Source organism: Sminthopsis crassicaudata, chromosome 3 (assembly GCF_048593235.1).
Source record: "Sminthopsis crassicaudata isolate SCR6 chromosome 3, ASM4859323v1, whole genome shotgun sequence".
Classification (NCBI taxonomy): domain Eukaryota; kingdom Metazoa; phylum Chordata; class Mammalia; order Dasyuromorphia; family Dasyuridae; genus Sminthopsis; species Sminthopsis crassicaudata.
The window spans coordinates 509,503,765-509,520,977 of NC_133619.1; the positions used below are offsets into that span (position 1 = coordinate 509,503,765).

At 39.5% G+C, this 17,213-nt stretch overlaps 1 protein-coding gene across 2 annotated transcripts in view; it reads right to left on the reverse strand.

Moving 5' to 3' along the window:
- Positions 1-17,213, reverse strand: part of PDE2A (phosphodiesterase 2A) — a 172,644-nt gene that overhangs the window by 49,934 nt on the left and 105,497 nt on the right. For both annotated transcript variants that reach the window (XM_074303997.1, XM_074303996.1), the window contains exon 4: positions 15,249-15,337. In XM_074303997.1, the coding sequence (XP_074160098.1) occupies positions 15,249-15,337 (89 nt within the window). The remainder of the gene's footprint in view (positions 1-15,248; positions 15,338-17,213) is intronic.

Sequence of the window (17,213 nt, forward strand, 5' to 3'; positions counted from 1 at the left end):
CAGCATGATAAATATAGAAATATGTATAGAAGAACCATATATGTTTAACATATATTGGATAACTTGTTGTCTAGGGGAGGGGGGAAGGGAGGGAGAGAAATTTGAAACACAAGATTTTTCAAAGGTGAATGCTGAAAACTATTCTTGCATATATTTTTAAAATAAAAGGCTATTATTTTAAAAATAAAATTATTGTTAGAACAAAGCTGTGAAAACAAAAGCCTCGATGGACCTTAGGAAAAAGAGCCAAAGGCCCAGGAAGCTGATGTGAGTTAGGCTGGAATACCTAGTGCAGGGTTCTTTAGGTCAATCAGGGCTCTCTGTGGGTTAGGCTGGGCAAGAAGGTAATCTGGCAAGAGACAAGGCTTGAGCTGGACATCAAGATTCAGAGAATCCTATCAAAGGATCTGTGAATTTAGTGCAGAGAAAGACCTCTGATGTCATCTGATCCATCTTTCTCATATGACAGATGAGGAAACTGAGGCTCATAAAAAACAAATGATTTGCCTAAAATCACACAAGGTAGCTAATGAACCAGGCCCTGACCCCAAAACCAATGCCCTGTCTACCATAACCTATTCAGAAAACATTTTTTAAACATGTGCAATTCTTTTATACATATTTCCACATCATGCTACACAATAAAAATCAGATCAAAAAGGAAAAAATGAGAAAGAAAATAAAAAAAACAAGCAAACAACAACAAAAAAGTGAAAATACCATAATGTGGTCCATGCTAATCCCCACAGGCCTCTCTCTGGGTTCAGATGGTTCTCTCCATCACAAACCCATTGGAATTGACCTGAATCACCTCACTGTTGAAAAGAGCCATGTCCACCAGAATTGATCATTATATAGTCTTGTTGTTGCCATGTACAATGTTCTTCTGGTCCTGCTCATTTCACTCAGCATCAGTTCATATAAGTCTCTCCAGGTCTTTCTGAAATCTTCCTGTTGGTCATTTCTTACAGAACAATAATATTCCATAACATTCATTACCACAATTTATTCAGCCATTCTCCAATTGATGGGCATCCACTCAGTTTCCAGTTTCTGGCCACTACAAAAAGGCTGCCACAAACATTCTTGCACACACAGGTCCCTTTCCCTTCTTTAAGATCTCTTTGGGATATAAGTCCAGTAGTAGTATGCACAGTTTGATAACTTTTTGAGCATAGTTCCAAATTGCTCTCCAGAATGACTGGATTATTCACAATTCCACCACCAATGTATCAGTGTCCCTGTTTTCCCACATCCCCTCCAACATTCTGCATTATCTTTCCCTGTCATTCTAGCCAATCTGACAGGTTTGTAGGGGTATTTCAGAATTGTCTTAATTTGCATTTCTCTGATTAATAATGATTTAGAGCATATGTATGTGATTATAAATGGTTTTAATGTCTTTATCTAAAAATTGTCTGTTCGTATCCTTTGACCATTTTATCAATTGGAAAATGACTTGAATTCAGAAAGTATTTCTAATGAGAGGAGTCACCACCATCATCAGACAAAGTACTTTGCAGAAGTCAGGAAAAGTACCACAATGTGTGAAATTCATGGGCAAAATGGAGAGATGAGTCAGATGTCATCCGGGAGCCCTGCAGAGACTAGCCTGGCCACTGCCACAGAACAAGGGGGAGAGAAGGTCGAGGCAAAATTAGAACTACAAATGCCAAGGGCAAAATCATGGAGGGCTTTGAATGAGGGGGGTAAGACCACAGAGGACTTTGAATGCCAGGGACAAGATCACAAAGAGCCTCGAATGCCAGGGCCAAAATCTGAGCGGCCCATGAATGCCAAGGACAAGTGTGTGGTAAGCCTCAATGCCAGGAACAGGATTAGGAAGAGTCTCGGGTGCCAGCCGAGGAATCTGGACTCGGCGAAGCAGGCAGAGGATGGGGAGCTGCTGGATCCTCTCGCCACCTCTCCCTCCGCAGCGCCTGCTGGCTCACCTCCTGCTTAATTACCCAGCCAATCTTTCGCCAAATGTCACTCCCTGATGATTAATTGTCCTGGGCGCCCCCCTCTCTCCAGGCCTCCTCCACTTAATTAGGTTTATAGAAATCACTTTGCCCTGAGTGGGAGGGAAGCCAAGGGAGAGCAGGAGGGGGGCCGGTCCCGGAGCCTGGCAGGGAGGGCAGAGGGGGAGCTGGCAAAGGTCAGGCGAGGAGGAGGGAGGGAGGGTGTGAGCCTGGGAGTCAGGATGAGGTAGGGCCCAGCAGGGTGAGGATGCTCGGCCGGAGAGGATGAAGGGCCCGTCATCCAGAGCTCCGGCGGCTTCCTCGGCCGCCCCGGGTCTGCTCCAGCTTAGCGGGGACCTCACCAAAGGCAGCTTCCTCTGCGCCCCCACGCTGTCCCTTAATCTGCTAGAGCTTAGGAATTCTGCCCTGCTGGGCTCCCTGGCGTGGGGGTCCCTGATCTCAGAACCAAGGAGAATGGGGGAAGACTGTGGGGCAAGGGGGGGGGGAGCAATCCTGCCCGGATCTGGGCTTGGGCCTGGGAGGGGGAGACTGGACTAAGGGGGAGAGGTGGGGCTCTCTGCGGACCCCACCCAAATGGAGAACCAGGGAGCAGAGAATCCCCCACTGGCCACAAGGTGGCACTGTTCGATCTACATTGCTGAAGGGGGAAGTCTGGTTTCTCCCTTGGCCCACCTAGGACCTTGCTAAGTGAGGGATCTGACCTCAGCGGCTCTCCCCCCTTCTCCCCCTTTACAGCTGGGGGCTCATTCTCAGGCTCTTTTCTAACTAACCACATTCTACACAACGAGTTCTTAACCTTTTTTTGGTTGTTTTTGAAGTTTTTTATTTTCAAAACATACGCTTGGATAATTTTTCAACACTGACCCCTGCAAAACCTTGTCTTCTAAATTTTCCCTCCTTCCCTCCACCCCCTCCAGATGGCAAGTAACCCAATATATGTTAAAGATGTTAAAATATATTCTTAACCTTTTTTTTATCGTCATGGACTGTCTGATGAAACCTACAAAGCCCTTCTCAGAATCATGTTTTTAAATGCATAAAAATGCACAGAATACAAAGGAAACCAATTATGTTGAAGGGCAGTTATAAAACATTTTTAAACAATCAAGTACAAACATGTCTTTACCTACTCTGCTAAGTCCACCCCCCCAGCTCTACATCCCCCTCACTGAATTCCCTATTTCCTTCACTACAATCTCCCAAACCTCTAATTACTCCTTTTCCCACTCTTCTTCCTTCTTCTCCTCCCTTCTCTTAGGTCCGGGGCTCATTTCCAGTCCACTTCCTCCCTCTACTTCTCCCTAAGTATTCTCTCTGTCACCCTCCTATCTTCCATCTTCACTTGCAATCCCAACCTCGAACTCAGATTCAGAGAAAAGAATTGAAAGTTCTTAGAACCCAGAATATCAGATCAACAATTTCAAAGGTTCTTAACTTGGAGTTCCCAGGATAGATTTCAGCAAATTCATAAACTTGAATTGGGAAAAATACATCTTTATCTTCACTGAAACTCTAACTGAAACAGCATTTCCTTCAATTATTTATTTATTTATTTTTCTGAGAAGGAGGCCACAGACTTCACCAGACTGCCAAAAAAAGGGATTAAGAACCCCTGGTCTAAATCAAACTTGTCCTTTGAAAGGAAGAAAATGGTTCAGGGAAGGAAAGGGAAGAGTCTTGCCCAAGTTCTTAGGGCTAATTCCACCCCCCAGCCTCTCTCTAAGCTCTACATTTACATCTCCCATGGCCTTCTTTCCAGTCACCTCTCTGCAAGGATCCCATATTTGTTCCTTCTCTTGTCTAAACGGGCTCTGCCACCCACTTCTGGCCCCCAGATGGTCTCTGGGTCCTCCTTCTCAACATCCTTCTCCCAGTCTCATCCCTCCTTGCTCCCCTGAACACCCCAGTGCCAGCTGTCCCAGGGAGTGGGTTGGTCAATGATTCATGTCTCTAGAGCTCTCTTCTCAGCCCCAGAGCGGCCAGAGTCTGCTCAGCCAAAGACAGAGACAGATGGAAGAGACAAAAGAGAGAGAAAACACACATCTCTGACGAGAGTTCCCAGCCTTTAACAACTATTTGCTTTAGTGGGTGGAAGAGAAGAGAAGAGGGGAGGGAACAATTCAGGCTTCTGTCGAGAATGACCATCCCCTCACTAACCTGGCATTGTTCTTAATGAACTCCCATCCATTCCCCTCAGTGAATGACCGAATCATCTTCACTAATGCCCTGAATATCCTGAATATCCTCAGTCTGCACGCTCCAAGTTCCTTCCTCATCCTCATCACTGAGCTTCCATCATCTCTGCCGAGCCCCTCACTGAATTGACACATCCCATCCCTAACTTACTATCTCCGTAACTCATCCAAGGTATTTAGACACTGGGCACGTCATCAGTGGAAATAAATATGAAGATCCTAGAAATCTAAAGCCTGGATATTCTTAAGAACTCCCTGTCTCACCAGAGAATAAACAAAAAGGAACAGACTTTAACTACAGCAGAAAAGGAATGAGGTTCCAGTCCAGTGAAGGATTTCACAATTTTTATCCTGAGAAGACCCCTGAAGGGGTAAATAAGGGCTTATTTAAAGCTCAAGAAACCTATGCCTTTGAAATGGAGATGGACCCTTTTTTCAGTCGGGGATTTCAAAATGAGTCATTAGTGTAAAAGAGGAACAGGAAAAGTTATCCCTCTTCTGGCTGTATGAAAATGGCCATAGCATCCAGAAGTTGAGGAGAAAGAGTTCTGCTATCCTCTGCCCTGGGTCAGTCCTGGGACCTCACCACATTGACAAACTGCAGCCAGTGCAGACAGAACCAAGACAAGAATATGAGCTCATTTGTCAGATATAGGGGAATCATCTGGGTTGGATTAGACAGATGTCAAGGTCCTTTCTAACTCCAAATGTTGAGATGCTGTGAGGAACAGGAATGAGGCCATAAAAAGATGCGCTGAAAGAACTGGGGATATTTAGCCTAAAGAAGGAAATATGGGGGGGTCACAATGGTGATGGTTCTCTGTCCATCTTCAGGGCTAGCAAGCTGAAGATTTATTCAACTTTACCCCAGAGGGCAGCCCAAGGAACAGAGATGGAAGGAAAGGAGGTAACAGAGATGGAAGGAAAGGAGGTAACAGAGATGGAAGGAAAGGAGATTTCAGCTCCTTTGACATCACAACTACCCAACAATTGGGAATGTCCTTTATGCTTGGGATGCCTTATTCCATTCAGGATTCCCTTTAGATTCTCTCTCTGATTTCCTGATTTCCTCTCCACACCAACTATAACTTCCCCTGGTGAAAAATTATTTTGTATTTACTTTGAGTAGATTCCCTGATACGTATACATGTGGCTCCCTCCCCTTCCAGCAGAATTTAAGCTCCTGGAGGACAGGTACATGTTTGTTGATTTTAGTTGAATTTGGCTTAGAGTCATAGAGTTAGAGCTGGAAAGGATCTCAGACACCATCTAGTCCAATCTCCTCTTTAAAAACGAGCATGTTGAAGGCCAGGAAAATTAAATAACTTGCCATAGATGCTCAGAGGCCTTTTCCAGTCTGAGATCCCCATGATTCTGGGATGTGAGGAGAAAGTGAGCAAAATCCACAAGAAGCACATCTCTCCCTCAGAGTAAGGGCTTTCAGAGGGCAAGGGTCATTTCTCCTCCCTAGATCTAGGAATCTCCAAGGAAAGGGCCTTATTCTCCTGTGAATTGGGGTCCACGGAGGAGGCCCATCCTCTGCCCTTCCCCACTTCCCCTGGGCCTTATCTCACTTTATGGCCCTGCCACCACTTCACACCTGCCCCTGTTTGTAGGCCATTCAGGGTTTCCTGGAGGAACAGGCCCTGTGCCAATGCACTCATCCTTCTGGCATCTTGCCCAGCCACAGTAGCCTCCAGGGCTGGTCCTTGAACCAGGGCTTATAACATCCCTTCTCTTCCCTGGCCTTCCCTTCCTCCCATTTATGCCAAAGATGGACTGGCCCAGACACTTCCTCATGCTCTTTGGAGCATCTTGCTCCCTTTCCTTCTTCCTCCTCCTACTTTAGTTCTTTCTCTTCTGATTCACCCTCCAGCCCACATACTCCTTTCAGCCCCTACGATACTTTCAGTTTCACCGAACAGTTGTGTATTTTTTTTTCCTCCCTGAGCACTTGCTAGGTATGGGCTCTTCAGCCAAGTCCTATCGATTCTACCTCCTTACTATTTCTGGCATCCTTCCCCCTTCTCTCTTACTCCCTTAGAGCCATTCTAGGCCATGCCATCATCATCTCTCACCTGTATTCCAATTTTTCTCCCTCTCTCATCTAATTCCTGTTCATTTACCTTCAGGAGTTCTCTATTACCTACAGGATAATGACAAATTCTGATCTTGACACTCAAGACCTTCATGGTCTGGCCCCAACCAACTTTTCCAGGCTCATCTCTACTCCTATCTATCCATCCATCCTCCATCCATCCATCCATCCTCTATCCATCCATCCATTATCCATCCATCCATCCATTATCCATCCATCCTCCATCCATCCATCCATCCATCCATCCATCCATCCATCCATCTAGTTTGTGTTCTAGTCAGACTGAACCATCCACTCTTCTGATTTCAGCCTGCTCTCTCCATTCTCTAGTCATTTTTTCTGGGATGTCTTCTCTCCAAATTTCTACCTTTGAAAATTCTCTACTTTCATCAAGGCTTAGCTTAGACACTATGCCCTCCAGGAAATCTTCTTATCCTCTCCTACACAACCCTCCTCCCCAACTAAAAGGAATCTCTGCTCCTAGAATTTTTCACAGGGCACTCTATCTGATACCTTTTATTGCAGTTATTTGTATAACACATTCTGTCCTTTCCACTGGGATTAGAAGCTCCTAGAAGGCAGGTTCAATTCCATTTTTCATCTTTGCATCCACTCTTGTGGAGATATACAGCACCCTGTATCTAGCAGACAATTTGTAGATATATAGAAATTCTTCCCCACTGCTTAAAGGAAAGCATCATGGTACTGTATTCAGAGGATCTGGGTTCAAATTCTGTTGTTAGACATTAATAGAGACAGCTAAGTAGAAACTGAAAGAATACTAGGCAGACTTGGGAGTCAATATATCCTCAGAAACTTATTAGCTGGTTAAGCCTGGGCAATTCATTTAATTTTTGTTTGCCTCAGTTTGTATAATTAGAATAGTAATAGCATCTACCTTACAGGATTCAATAAGGCAATATTTGTAAACCTGCTTAGCACAATGGCTGGCACACAGTAGGAATTTAATAAATGTTTACTTCCTTCTCTCCCCCTTTCCCTTATTATATATGTGATTTTAGACAAGTTCTTTGGCTTTCCTATCCTTACATTAGATCTATGATCCTAAATATTTGTTCAAGACTCAGATAAGAGGAAGATGCTACAGCCCTGGACAGTCAGGGAGGAACACAGTCTATTCCCTGAATCTTGTCCTGCTAATAACCTGCTCCTTCCATATCTCCTCTTGTTGAAAGCTTTTTTCCCTTCGAGATCCAAATCAGATACCACATTCTTGATGGACCCTTGTGTAACAGAAATAGTGGTGGCCATGGAGTCAAGAGTGTTCAAATCCTCAGTTCCCTCATCTCTAAAATAGAAACAAAAATATTCTCAATAATTATCCACATAGGGTTATTATTAAGTATGTACCTTCAAGACCTCTAGAAATGTATGTTATCATTATCATCATCCCCTTTCCAGGAAAGTGACTCCTCCCTCCCCAGCCTTTCATCCCTGGTTATGACCCTTTCTTTTGACATATCTCATTGTCTTTCACTGGCAGTGAGGATGCATATCTCAGCAAACCTCCTATGCTAGAACCTTCCTGAAGGCAGGGGCTCTGCCCTTCTTTATGTCTGTATATCTTCATTTCTGAGCATAATTCCCACCACATATCAGAGGCTTAACAAATGAATGCAGACCCCCCATAAACATTTGTTTGGGAGGCAGTAGATAGGAGGGCATCTCAATGAGAGGAAATTGCCCAATCAGTGGCACCTGAGCCCAGACCTGTGCCATGTACCACAAAAAAGACCAAATAAGGTGAAATAGTCCCTCTCCTAAGGGAGATCACTATGGATGGGGAGGGAAGGAAATAAGCATTTATGTATATTATGTATGTATGTTGTGTCAGGGTACTGTACTCAGCACTTTACAAATATTATCTCTTTTGATCTTTACAACAAGTCTGCTATTATAAATGCTTTTACAATTAAGGAAAGTGACACAAACAATGGTTAAGTGGCTCATCCAGGGTCACACGTAAGTATCTGAGGTATCACCTGTCTCAGGTTAGGAAACCGAAATTCATAGTGAAACTTGCCAGAAAGGGGGCTGGGCAGGGGAGCCAGGGGACAGAAGTGGCTCCCACACCAAGCTCAGATGCAGTTCTTTTGCTGATTTAGCTTTTGGACTAAGTGTTTTTTGTACTTCTGTTTCTGTGCAAATCCTGTCCATCATGTGCCTTTTCTATACAGTGAAATAAAAGCTCTCCCATCCTACATATACTTTTGGTATCATCAGTACTTGTATCAGAGCGGAGTCCCTCTCCTCTACTTCTCATTACTCACATTTCATGACACAAGCCAAATGTAAGTGATGTTTAAATGGAGACAACGAGTCAAAGGGAAAAGGGACATTCTTAGCGTCATTCTCCAGGAGTGAACCTGGTCCATATGAACCCAGAGTCTTGGAAGGGAAGGAAGCTCTGTCACCACAATGGTTACATTGGATTGGGTTAGACCGAACATGCCGTGGGTAGGGAAAGCATTCCTAGACTAATCCCTTGGGGATTCTCTTAGGGATACCAAAGGCATTCTTGAGCCTAGTCAACGGGACATTTTTAGTTCACATACTGATTCTGCTTCTGGTTTGAATTCTGATCCTGCGCCTGACACTAGCTATGGTACTTAAAGCAAGTCATGGGACCTGAGTCTCATTTTTCCATTTATAAATTGATAGAGTTAAAATAAATGTTCTCTAAGGTCCCTCACCACTTTAATGTTCAGTGATTCTAAGATTCTTATATCCTATGATCCAGCTCCAATGCATTTTTTCTAAGAGGCTTTGCCTGATCTCCCCAGCTAAACACAATCAATTTTTTCTCTGTCTGTCTGTCTGTCTGTCTCTGTTTCTCTGTCTCTTCTCTTTCTTTGTTTTCTCTCTTTCCCTCTCTCTTTCCCTCTCCCTCCCCACCTCTCTCTCGTCCTCTCTCTTTCCCTTCTATGTTGTTATCTCTCTCTCATATACTTGCACATCCTATCTCTTTATTAAAACCATTTGTGTCTATGTCTTATCATCCCTATCAGATGAATTTTATGAGCTAGGGAACAAGTTGCATCTAATCTTTGTACTTCCAGAGCCTGGGGCTTGGAGAAGATAACTGACATTCATATAGCATTCAATAATGTTTTCAAGTCACATTTAGTCACTTGAGCTCCCGAAAAATACTTTGAGAAATATAAGACCAATGAATCTGTAACATTCCCATTTTATAGATGAGAGAACTGAGAATCAGAAAGATTTACTTGGAGTCACACAGACATTAAGTGTCAAAAGGTAGAATTTTTCTTACTTCAAGTTCAACATGTTCTATTACTACTGCATAATACTTCTATTTACCAATATATTCTTCATGAATATTTTAAATTTAATTCTGAAATTAAACAGTTCTAGTATTCTAATTAGCTTAGAGCGTGACAGAAAGCATCAGCGTTATCAATTTTCTAACCCCTAACAAGATTCCCAATGAGAGATAAAGAAGGTTTGAACTTAGATGGAAACTGCATTCTCTAATTCTAACATACTAAGTATGATTATAACATTTGGTTGCGAGGTGCAGCAGTGGAGAGAAAGCACTGGTCCTGGAGTCAGGAGGACGTGAGTTCAAATTTTACTTCAGACAACTGACAATAGCTATGTGACTGTGGGCAAGTACTTCCCCTAACCCCGATTCTCTTGCCATCGTCTCCCCTTCCAAAATAAACAAAACATCCAATGAGTCTACCATTCTGTGATTCTAGCATTCTCCAAATTTAAAATTCTGTGATTCTAACTTCTAAGATTCTACTATTCTGTGCCATTATGATGCTAACATGAAAAATTCTAACATCTGCATTCTGTGATTCTATGATTTTCACATTATCACATTTTCAAATTCCACGATGCCAACATTCTGTGATTTTCACATTCTATAATTCTAAAAGTCTAACATGTGACTCTAAAATTCAATGACAAGGCAGAAGAAGCAGCATCTCAGAGGGAGAGGGTAATGATTAAAAACTTTTAAACTCCTACGAGAAATAAAAACACACAAGCTGGTGCCTCCTCCCACCTTCCATTCTCTTTCTCTGTATTACTAAATTTTAAGATGTTCCTTTTCCTCCTACCTCTTGCTTTCACCAGCAAATATTGGTTAAATACCTACTGTGCACCAGGCTTGGGTTTGAGGAAACAAGAGTAGAGCTGAATCTTAGGGAGACAGTTTTGAGGCTGAGTGCCCCCCTCATGGGGCATGACCTTCCCTATAAATCTAACATGGTACCCAGTGCCCAAGAGTTTTTATTGGTTTCTCTTTAAAGGTTTAATTAAACTCCTGTGGTCATTAGCTCCATTTTAGCTGATAGAATCTGAGAAGGGACAGATACTTATGCTTTTTTTTTTAAAAGTAAATGGAAAAATGGAGAGTTTGGTGAGTGGAAATGGAGAAGAGCCTCTGGATTTTACTCAATGACTTACAGGAAGAGGGATTAAAATGCCAGCTAACTAATGATTACTAAAGCCAAAAGTAGGAAGCTTGGATTCATATTCTCCCTAGGATTTTTCTCTAAGAGTTTTGTGCTGGTCTAACATCATAACCTATTTCCAACTTTCTGTGATTCTAACTTCCCACATTTTTTACAATTCTAGCATCCTAAGACTTCAATATACTGAAATGTTAATGATTCGTTGATTTTAAGTTTTAAACATATGTGATTTTAGCCTAAATTATCTAACTTGCTAAGATCCTAACATGCTATGCTCACAACTTAACTTGTATTCTAGTATTCTGCAATTCCAACTTTCTACTGTGCAAAACTTCTGTGATTCTAACTTGCAGCTCTCATATTTGTAGATTCAAATAATCTATGATAAGAATAGTATCTTATTAAAAAGTAGAAAGGGCCTATAATATATAGTTTAAAAGAAACACATTTAAAGCAGAGTGATACATTTAGAGTGAAGGTGAAAGGCTGGAGCAGAATATATTATGCTTCAGGTGAAGTAAAGCATGGGCAAGGTCTCAAAAGCAGAGGTAGCGATCCTGATCTCAGATCAAGCAAAAGCAAAAATAGATCTAATTAAAAGAGATAAGGAAGGAAACTATATCTTGCTAAAAGGCACTATCGATAATGAAGTATTATCACTACTAAATATATATGCACCAAGTGGTTTAGCATCTAAATTCCTAGAGGAGAAGTTAAGAGAGCTGCAAGAAGAAATAGACAACAAAACCATATTAATAGGGGATCTCAACCTTGCTCTCTTAGAACTAAATTGAACCACAAAATAAATAATAAAGAAGTTAAGGAGGTAAATAGAATTTTAGAAAAGTTAGGTATGATAGATCTTTGGAAAAAATTGAATAGAGACAGAAAGGAGTACACTTTTTTTTTCTTGGCAGTTCATGGAACCTATATAAAAATTGACCATATATAAGGGCATAAAAACCTCAAAATCAAATGCAGAAATAACAACTTAATTTTCAGATCATGATGCAATAAAACTTATATGAAATAAAAGGCCAGAGGAAAAGAGACCAAAAATTAATTGGAAACTAAATAAACTTATTCTAGAGAATAAATAATAAATCATAGGCACATTCAATAATTTCATCCAAGAGAAGGACAATAATTAAACAACACACCAAAATTTGTGGGATGTAGCCAAAGCAGTTATTAGAGGAAATTTTATCTCTACATGTTTTCTTGCATAACATAGAAAAAGAAAAGATCAATGAATTGGGCTTGCAACTAAAAAGGCTAGAAAAAGAAAAAATTAAAAATCTCCAATTAAAAACCAAATTAGAAATTCTGAAAATAAAAGGGCAGATTAATAAAATTGAAAGTAAGAAAAACTATTGAATTAATAAATAAAACTAAGTGTTGGTTTTATGAAAAAAACCCAACAAAATAGATAAACCTTTAGTTGATTTGATTAGAAAAAGGAAAGAGGAAAAACAAATTGTTAGTCTCAAAAATGAAAAGGGAGAACTTTGCACCAATGAAGAGGAAATTAGAGCAATAATTAGAAGTTATTTTGCCCAACTATATGTCGATAAATTTGATAACCTAAGTGACATGGAGAAATACCTACAAAATATAGATTGTCCAGATTAACAGAAAAAGAAATAAATTGTTTAAATAGTCCCATTTTAGAAAAATAAATAGAATAAACTATTAATCAATTCCATAAGAAAAAATCTCCAGGGCCAGATGGATTCACATGTCAATTCTACCAAACATTTAAAGAACAATTAATTCCAATATTATACAAACTATTTGAAAAAAAAATAGAGCAAGAAAGAGTCTTACCTACCAAGCACCAGATATCTAAACCAGGTAGGATGAAAATAAAGAAAGAAAATTATAACGGGGACAAACTAGAACCATTCCCAATAAGAATAGGGGTGAAACAAGGTTGCACACTATCACCAATACTATTCAATATTATATTAGAAATTGCATTTGTATTTGGCAATAAAAGAAGAAAAGGAGATTAAAGGAATTAGAGTAGGTAATGAGGAAACCAAATTATCACTCTTTGCAGATGATATGATGGTATTCTTAGAGAACCCTAGAGAATTAACTAAAAAACTCCCCCAAACAATTCACAACTTTAGCAGAATTGCAGGATGCAAAATAAATCCACATAAACCATCAGCACTTTTATATATTACCAACAAAATTCAGCAGCAAAAAAGAGAAGAGAAATTCCATTTAAATTAATTGTAGATAATATAAAATATTTAGGAGTCTATCTGTCAAGGCAAAGTCATGAACTATATGAACACAACTACAAAACACTTTTCATGCAAACAGAGTCACATTAATCAACTGGAAAAATATCAAGTGCTCCTGGGTAGGATGAGCGAATATAATAAAAATGATAATTAATCTGCCTAAATTAATCTATTTATTCAATACCATACCAATCAAACTCCCAAGAAATTATTTTACAGATCTAGAAAAAATAATAACAAAGTTCATCTGGAAGAAGAAAAGGTTAAGAATTTCAAGGGAACTAATGAAAAAATGCAATTGAAGGTAGCCTAGCTATCTATGTCAGATCTAAAACTATATTGCAATTCAGCAATCATCAAAACCATTTGGTACTGGCTAAGAAATAGAATAGTCAATCAGTGGAATAGGTTAGGTTCACAGGATAAAATAGTCACTGACTACAGTAATCTAGTGCTTGACAAACCCAAAGGCCCCAGTTTTTGGAATAAAAACTCAATATTTGACAAAAACTGTTGGGAAAATTGGAAACTAGTATGACAGAAACTAGGCACTGACTCACATCTAACACCCTATCCCAAGATAAGGTCACAATGGGTTCATGATTTAGACATAAAGAGTGATATTACAAGCAAATTGGAAGAACAAAATATAGTTTACCTCTCAGATATGTGGAGAAGGCAGGAATTTGTGACCAAAGAAGAACTGGAGATCATTACTGAACATCAAATAGATAATTTTTATTATATTAAGTTAAAAAGCTTTTGTACAACAAAACTAATGCAGACAAGATCAGAGGGGAAGAAATAAATTGGGAAAACATTTTTACATTCAAGGATTCTGATAAAGGCTTCATTTCTGGGGCAGCTAGGTGGCTCAGTGGGTAGAGTACCAGCTCTGAAATCAGGAGGACCTGAGTTAAAATATGGTCTCAGACACAACACTTCCTAGCTGTGTGACCCTGGGCAAGTCACTTAACCCCAACTGCCTCAAGGGGAAAAAAGGCTTCATTTCTAAAATACATAGAGAAATGACTCAAATATATAAGAATTCAAGCCATCCTCCAACTGATAAATGATCAAAGAATATAAACAATTTTCAGATGAAAAAATTGAAACTATCTCTAGTCATATGAAAAGGTGCTCTGAATAACTATTTATCAGAGAAATGCACATTAAGACAACTCTAAACTACTATTACACACCTCTCAGATTGGCTAAGGTGACAGGAAAAGATAATGAAAAATGTTGGAGGAGATGTGGGAAAACTGGGACACTAATACATTGTTTGTGGAATTGTGAACGGATCCAGCAATTCTGGAGAGCAATTTGAAACTATGCCCAAAGAGTTATCAAACTGTGCATGCCCTTTGATCTAGCAGTATCTGTACTGGGTTTATCTTTAAGATATCTTTAAGGAGGGAAAGGGACCCACATGTGCAAGAATGTTTGTTGTAACCCTTTTTGTAGTGATATGAGACTGAGTGGATGCCCATCAGTTGGAAATTGGCTGAACAAGTTATTGTATATGAATGTTACGGAATATTATTGTTCTATAAGAAGGATCAGCAGGACGATTTCGGAGAGACCTGGAGAGACTCACATGAAATGATAAGTGAAATGATCAGAACCAGGAGATCATTGTACATGGCAACAAGATTATATGATGATCAATTCTGATGGACATGACTCTTTCCATCAATGAGATAATTCAGACCAGTTCCAATAATCTTGTGATGAGGACAGCCATCTATACCTAGAGAGAGGACTGTGGGAACTGAGTGTGGATCACAACATAGCATTTTCATTTCTTTTGTTGTTGTTTGCTTGAATTTTATTTTCTTTTTCATTTTTCTTCTTTTTTGATCATATTTTTCTTGTGCAGCAAAATAACTGTATAAATATGTATGTCTATATTTGATTTTACATATTTTTTAAACCATGTTTAACATATATTGGATTACTTGCCCTCTAGGGGAGGCAGTGGGGGAAAGGGGAGAAATTGGAAGCTAAGGTTTTGTAAGAGTCAATGTTAAAAAATTAGCCTTGGGTATGTTTTGAAAATACAAAGCTTCAATAAAAAAAATAAACTAATCTGTACCTCAAAAAAGTAGGGAGGAGACTGAGAATAGATGAAGACTTACAAAAGTCTTCTGTACTCTATTATGAAGGTAGTCAATTAATGACAAGTGCCAACCTCTCCCATAGGATAGATGACTCTGTGTGGCTGTGGGAACCCAGGGAATGAGACTCACCGGATTTTCCCCTCCTGAGGCAGATCATGTGGGGGATCTGCACATACTAGCCGGGATTCTCCATCAAGCAGGTAAGTGTAGACGATTTCCTAGAGCAGAAAGAGTCTTGTGAGATTGGTAAGTGGCAGCCTTTTCCAGCCTTCCACCCAACTTGTATTCCCAGGGCATTTTTTCTTTTTTATTATTTTTATTTTCCTCAGTTACATGTAAAACAACATTTTTTGTTTATACATGTACATTCATTTTTAATATATTTCCATATTAGGAGAAAAATCTCAACAAAAAGGAAAAACTACAAGAAAAATAAAACAGAAGGAAAAAAGTGAGCATAGCATGTGTTGATTTACAGTCAGTCTCCATAGTTCTGTCTTTGGAAGTAAATGGTGTTTTCTATCCAAAGTTTATTAGAATCACCTTGGATCACTGAATTGCTGAGAAAAACCAAGTCTATCATAGTTGATAATTGCACAATCTTATTGTTGCTGTGTACAGTGTTTTTCTTGGTTCTGCTTGTTTCACTTACCATCAGTTCATGTAAATTTCTCCAGGCCTTTCTAAAATCATCTTGTTCATCACTTTTTTATAGAACAATAATATTCCATTACTTTTATATACCATAATTTATTTATCCATTCCCCAACTAATGGGCTTCTACTCATTTTCCAATTTTTTTGCTACTGCTAAAAGGGCTGCTAGAAATATTTTTGCACATGTGGATCTATTTTCCTATTCTGTGATTTCTTTGATATAAACCCAGTACGTCAATAGCACTGCTGGATCAAAGGATATGCACCATTTGATAGCAGGGTATTCCTTTTTGTCATCACATTTCTAATTCATTATTGTTAATGCTATTTAAGCCATTATTCTATTTGATTTCTTCCCTCATGCAAGTAGGAAGCTTTTGGATGGGTGTTGTGCATATACTGCTATGTGGAAAAAGCTCACAGCTAGTTTTGTATCATGTATCCATGTAAAGATGACAACTGAATCCACTGAAACTGAGCATTCATAATGGAGAAAAAGGGACCCAAATGGAAAATGCCATCAGCATCCAGAGGGAACTATGGAAACTGAATGTGGATTGAAGCATAGTATTTTCACCTTTTTTTTTTTTTTTTTTTTTTTTGCTTTTTGCTTTCTTGTGGTTTTTCCCCCTTTTGGTCTGATTTTTCTTGGACAACATGACAAATATGGAAAAATGTTTAAAAGAATTGCACATATTTAACCTATATCAGATTGCTTGCTTGTTATCTTAGAGAGATGGGAGGTAAGAGAGGAAGGGAAAATTGGAATTCAAAATCTTACAAAAGTGAATGTTGAGAATTATATTTACATGTATATGGAAAAATAAAATATGATTGAAAATTTTAAAAGGGAAAAGAAAAAGGGTTCAAGAAGAAATTTAGAGGATGCCCATACTTCCTGGTTGGGAGCCAGATGATCCTTGAGCAAAGGAGACTGAGAAGAAATGGTCACACTTATAGAAAAACAGAGTACTGTCATAGAAACCAAAGGTTTTGTATTTTATACTAGAGATAATTGGGAGCTACCTGCTTAGAAAGCAGGGGAGTGACATAGTTAGAGTTGAATTTCAGGAATATGGTTCTGTGTGAGATATGGGTTGGAAATGGGATAGACTAGAAGGTAGTCTCTATACCATTTACGAGGCTACTACATCGGGGATAAAGTATCCAGGAAACCAGAGTGTCCAGGAGAAGCAGGTGGTAAATGATGCCAGGAAGGTTTCATAAAATGAGGACTGAGAAAAGGTCACTGAATTGAAGAGTTAGGAAATCATCAGTAACCATGGAGAGAGCAATTTATCTGTGTTCGGGTAGGATTAAAAGCCAGATTACAAGGAATTGAGAAGTGAATGGGAAAAAAATGTGGAATGTTTCAGGAATTCATGGGTCATCTTTCTGTAGGGAACTTTGACAATCTTCAAGGTCCCCCTCTGTTCTA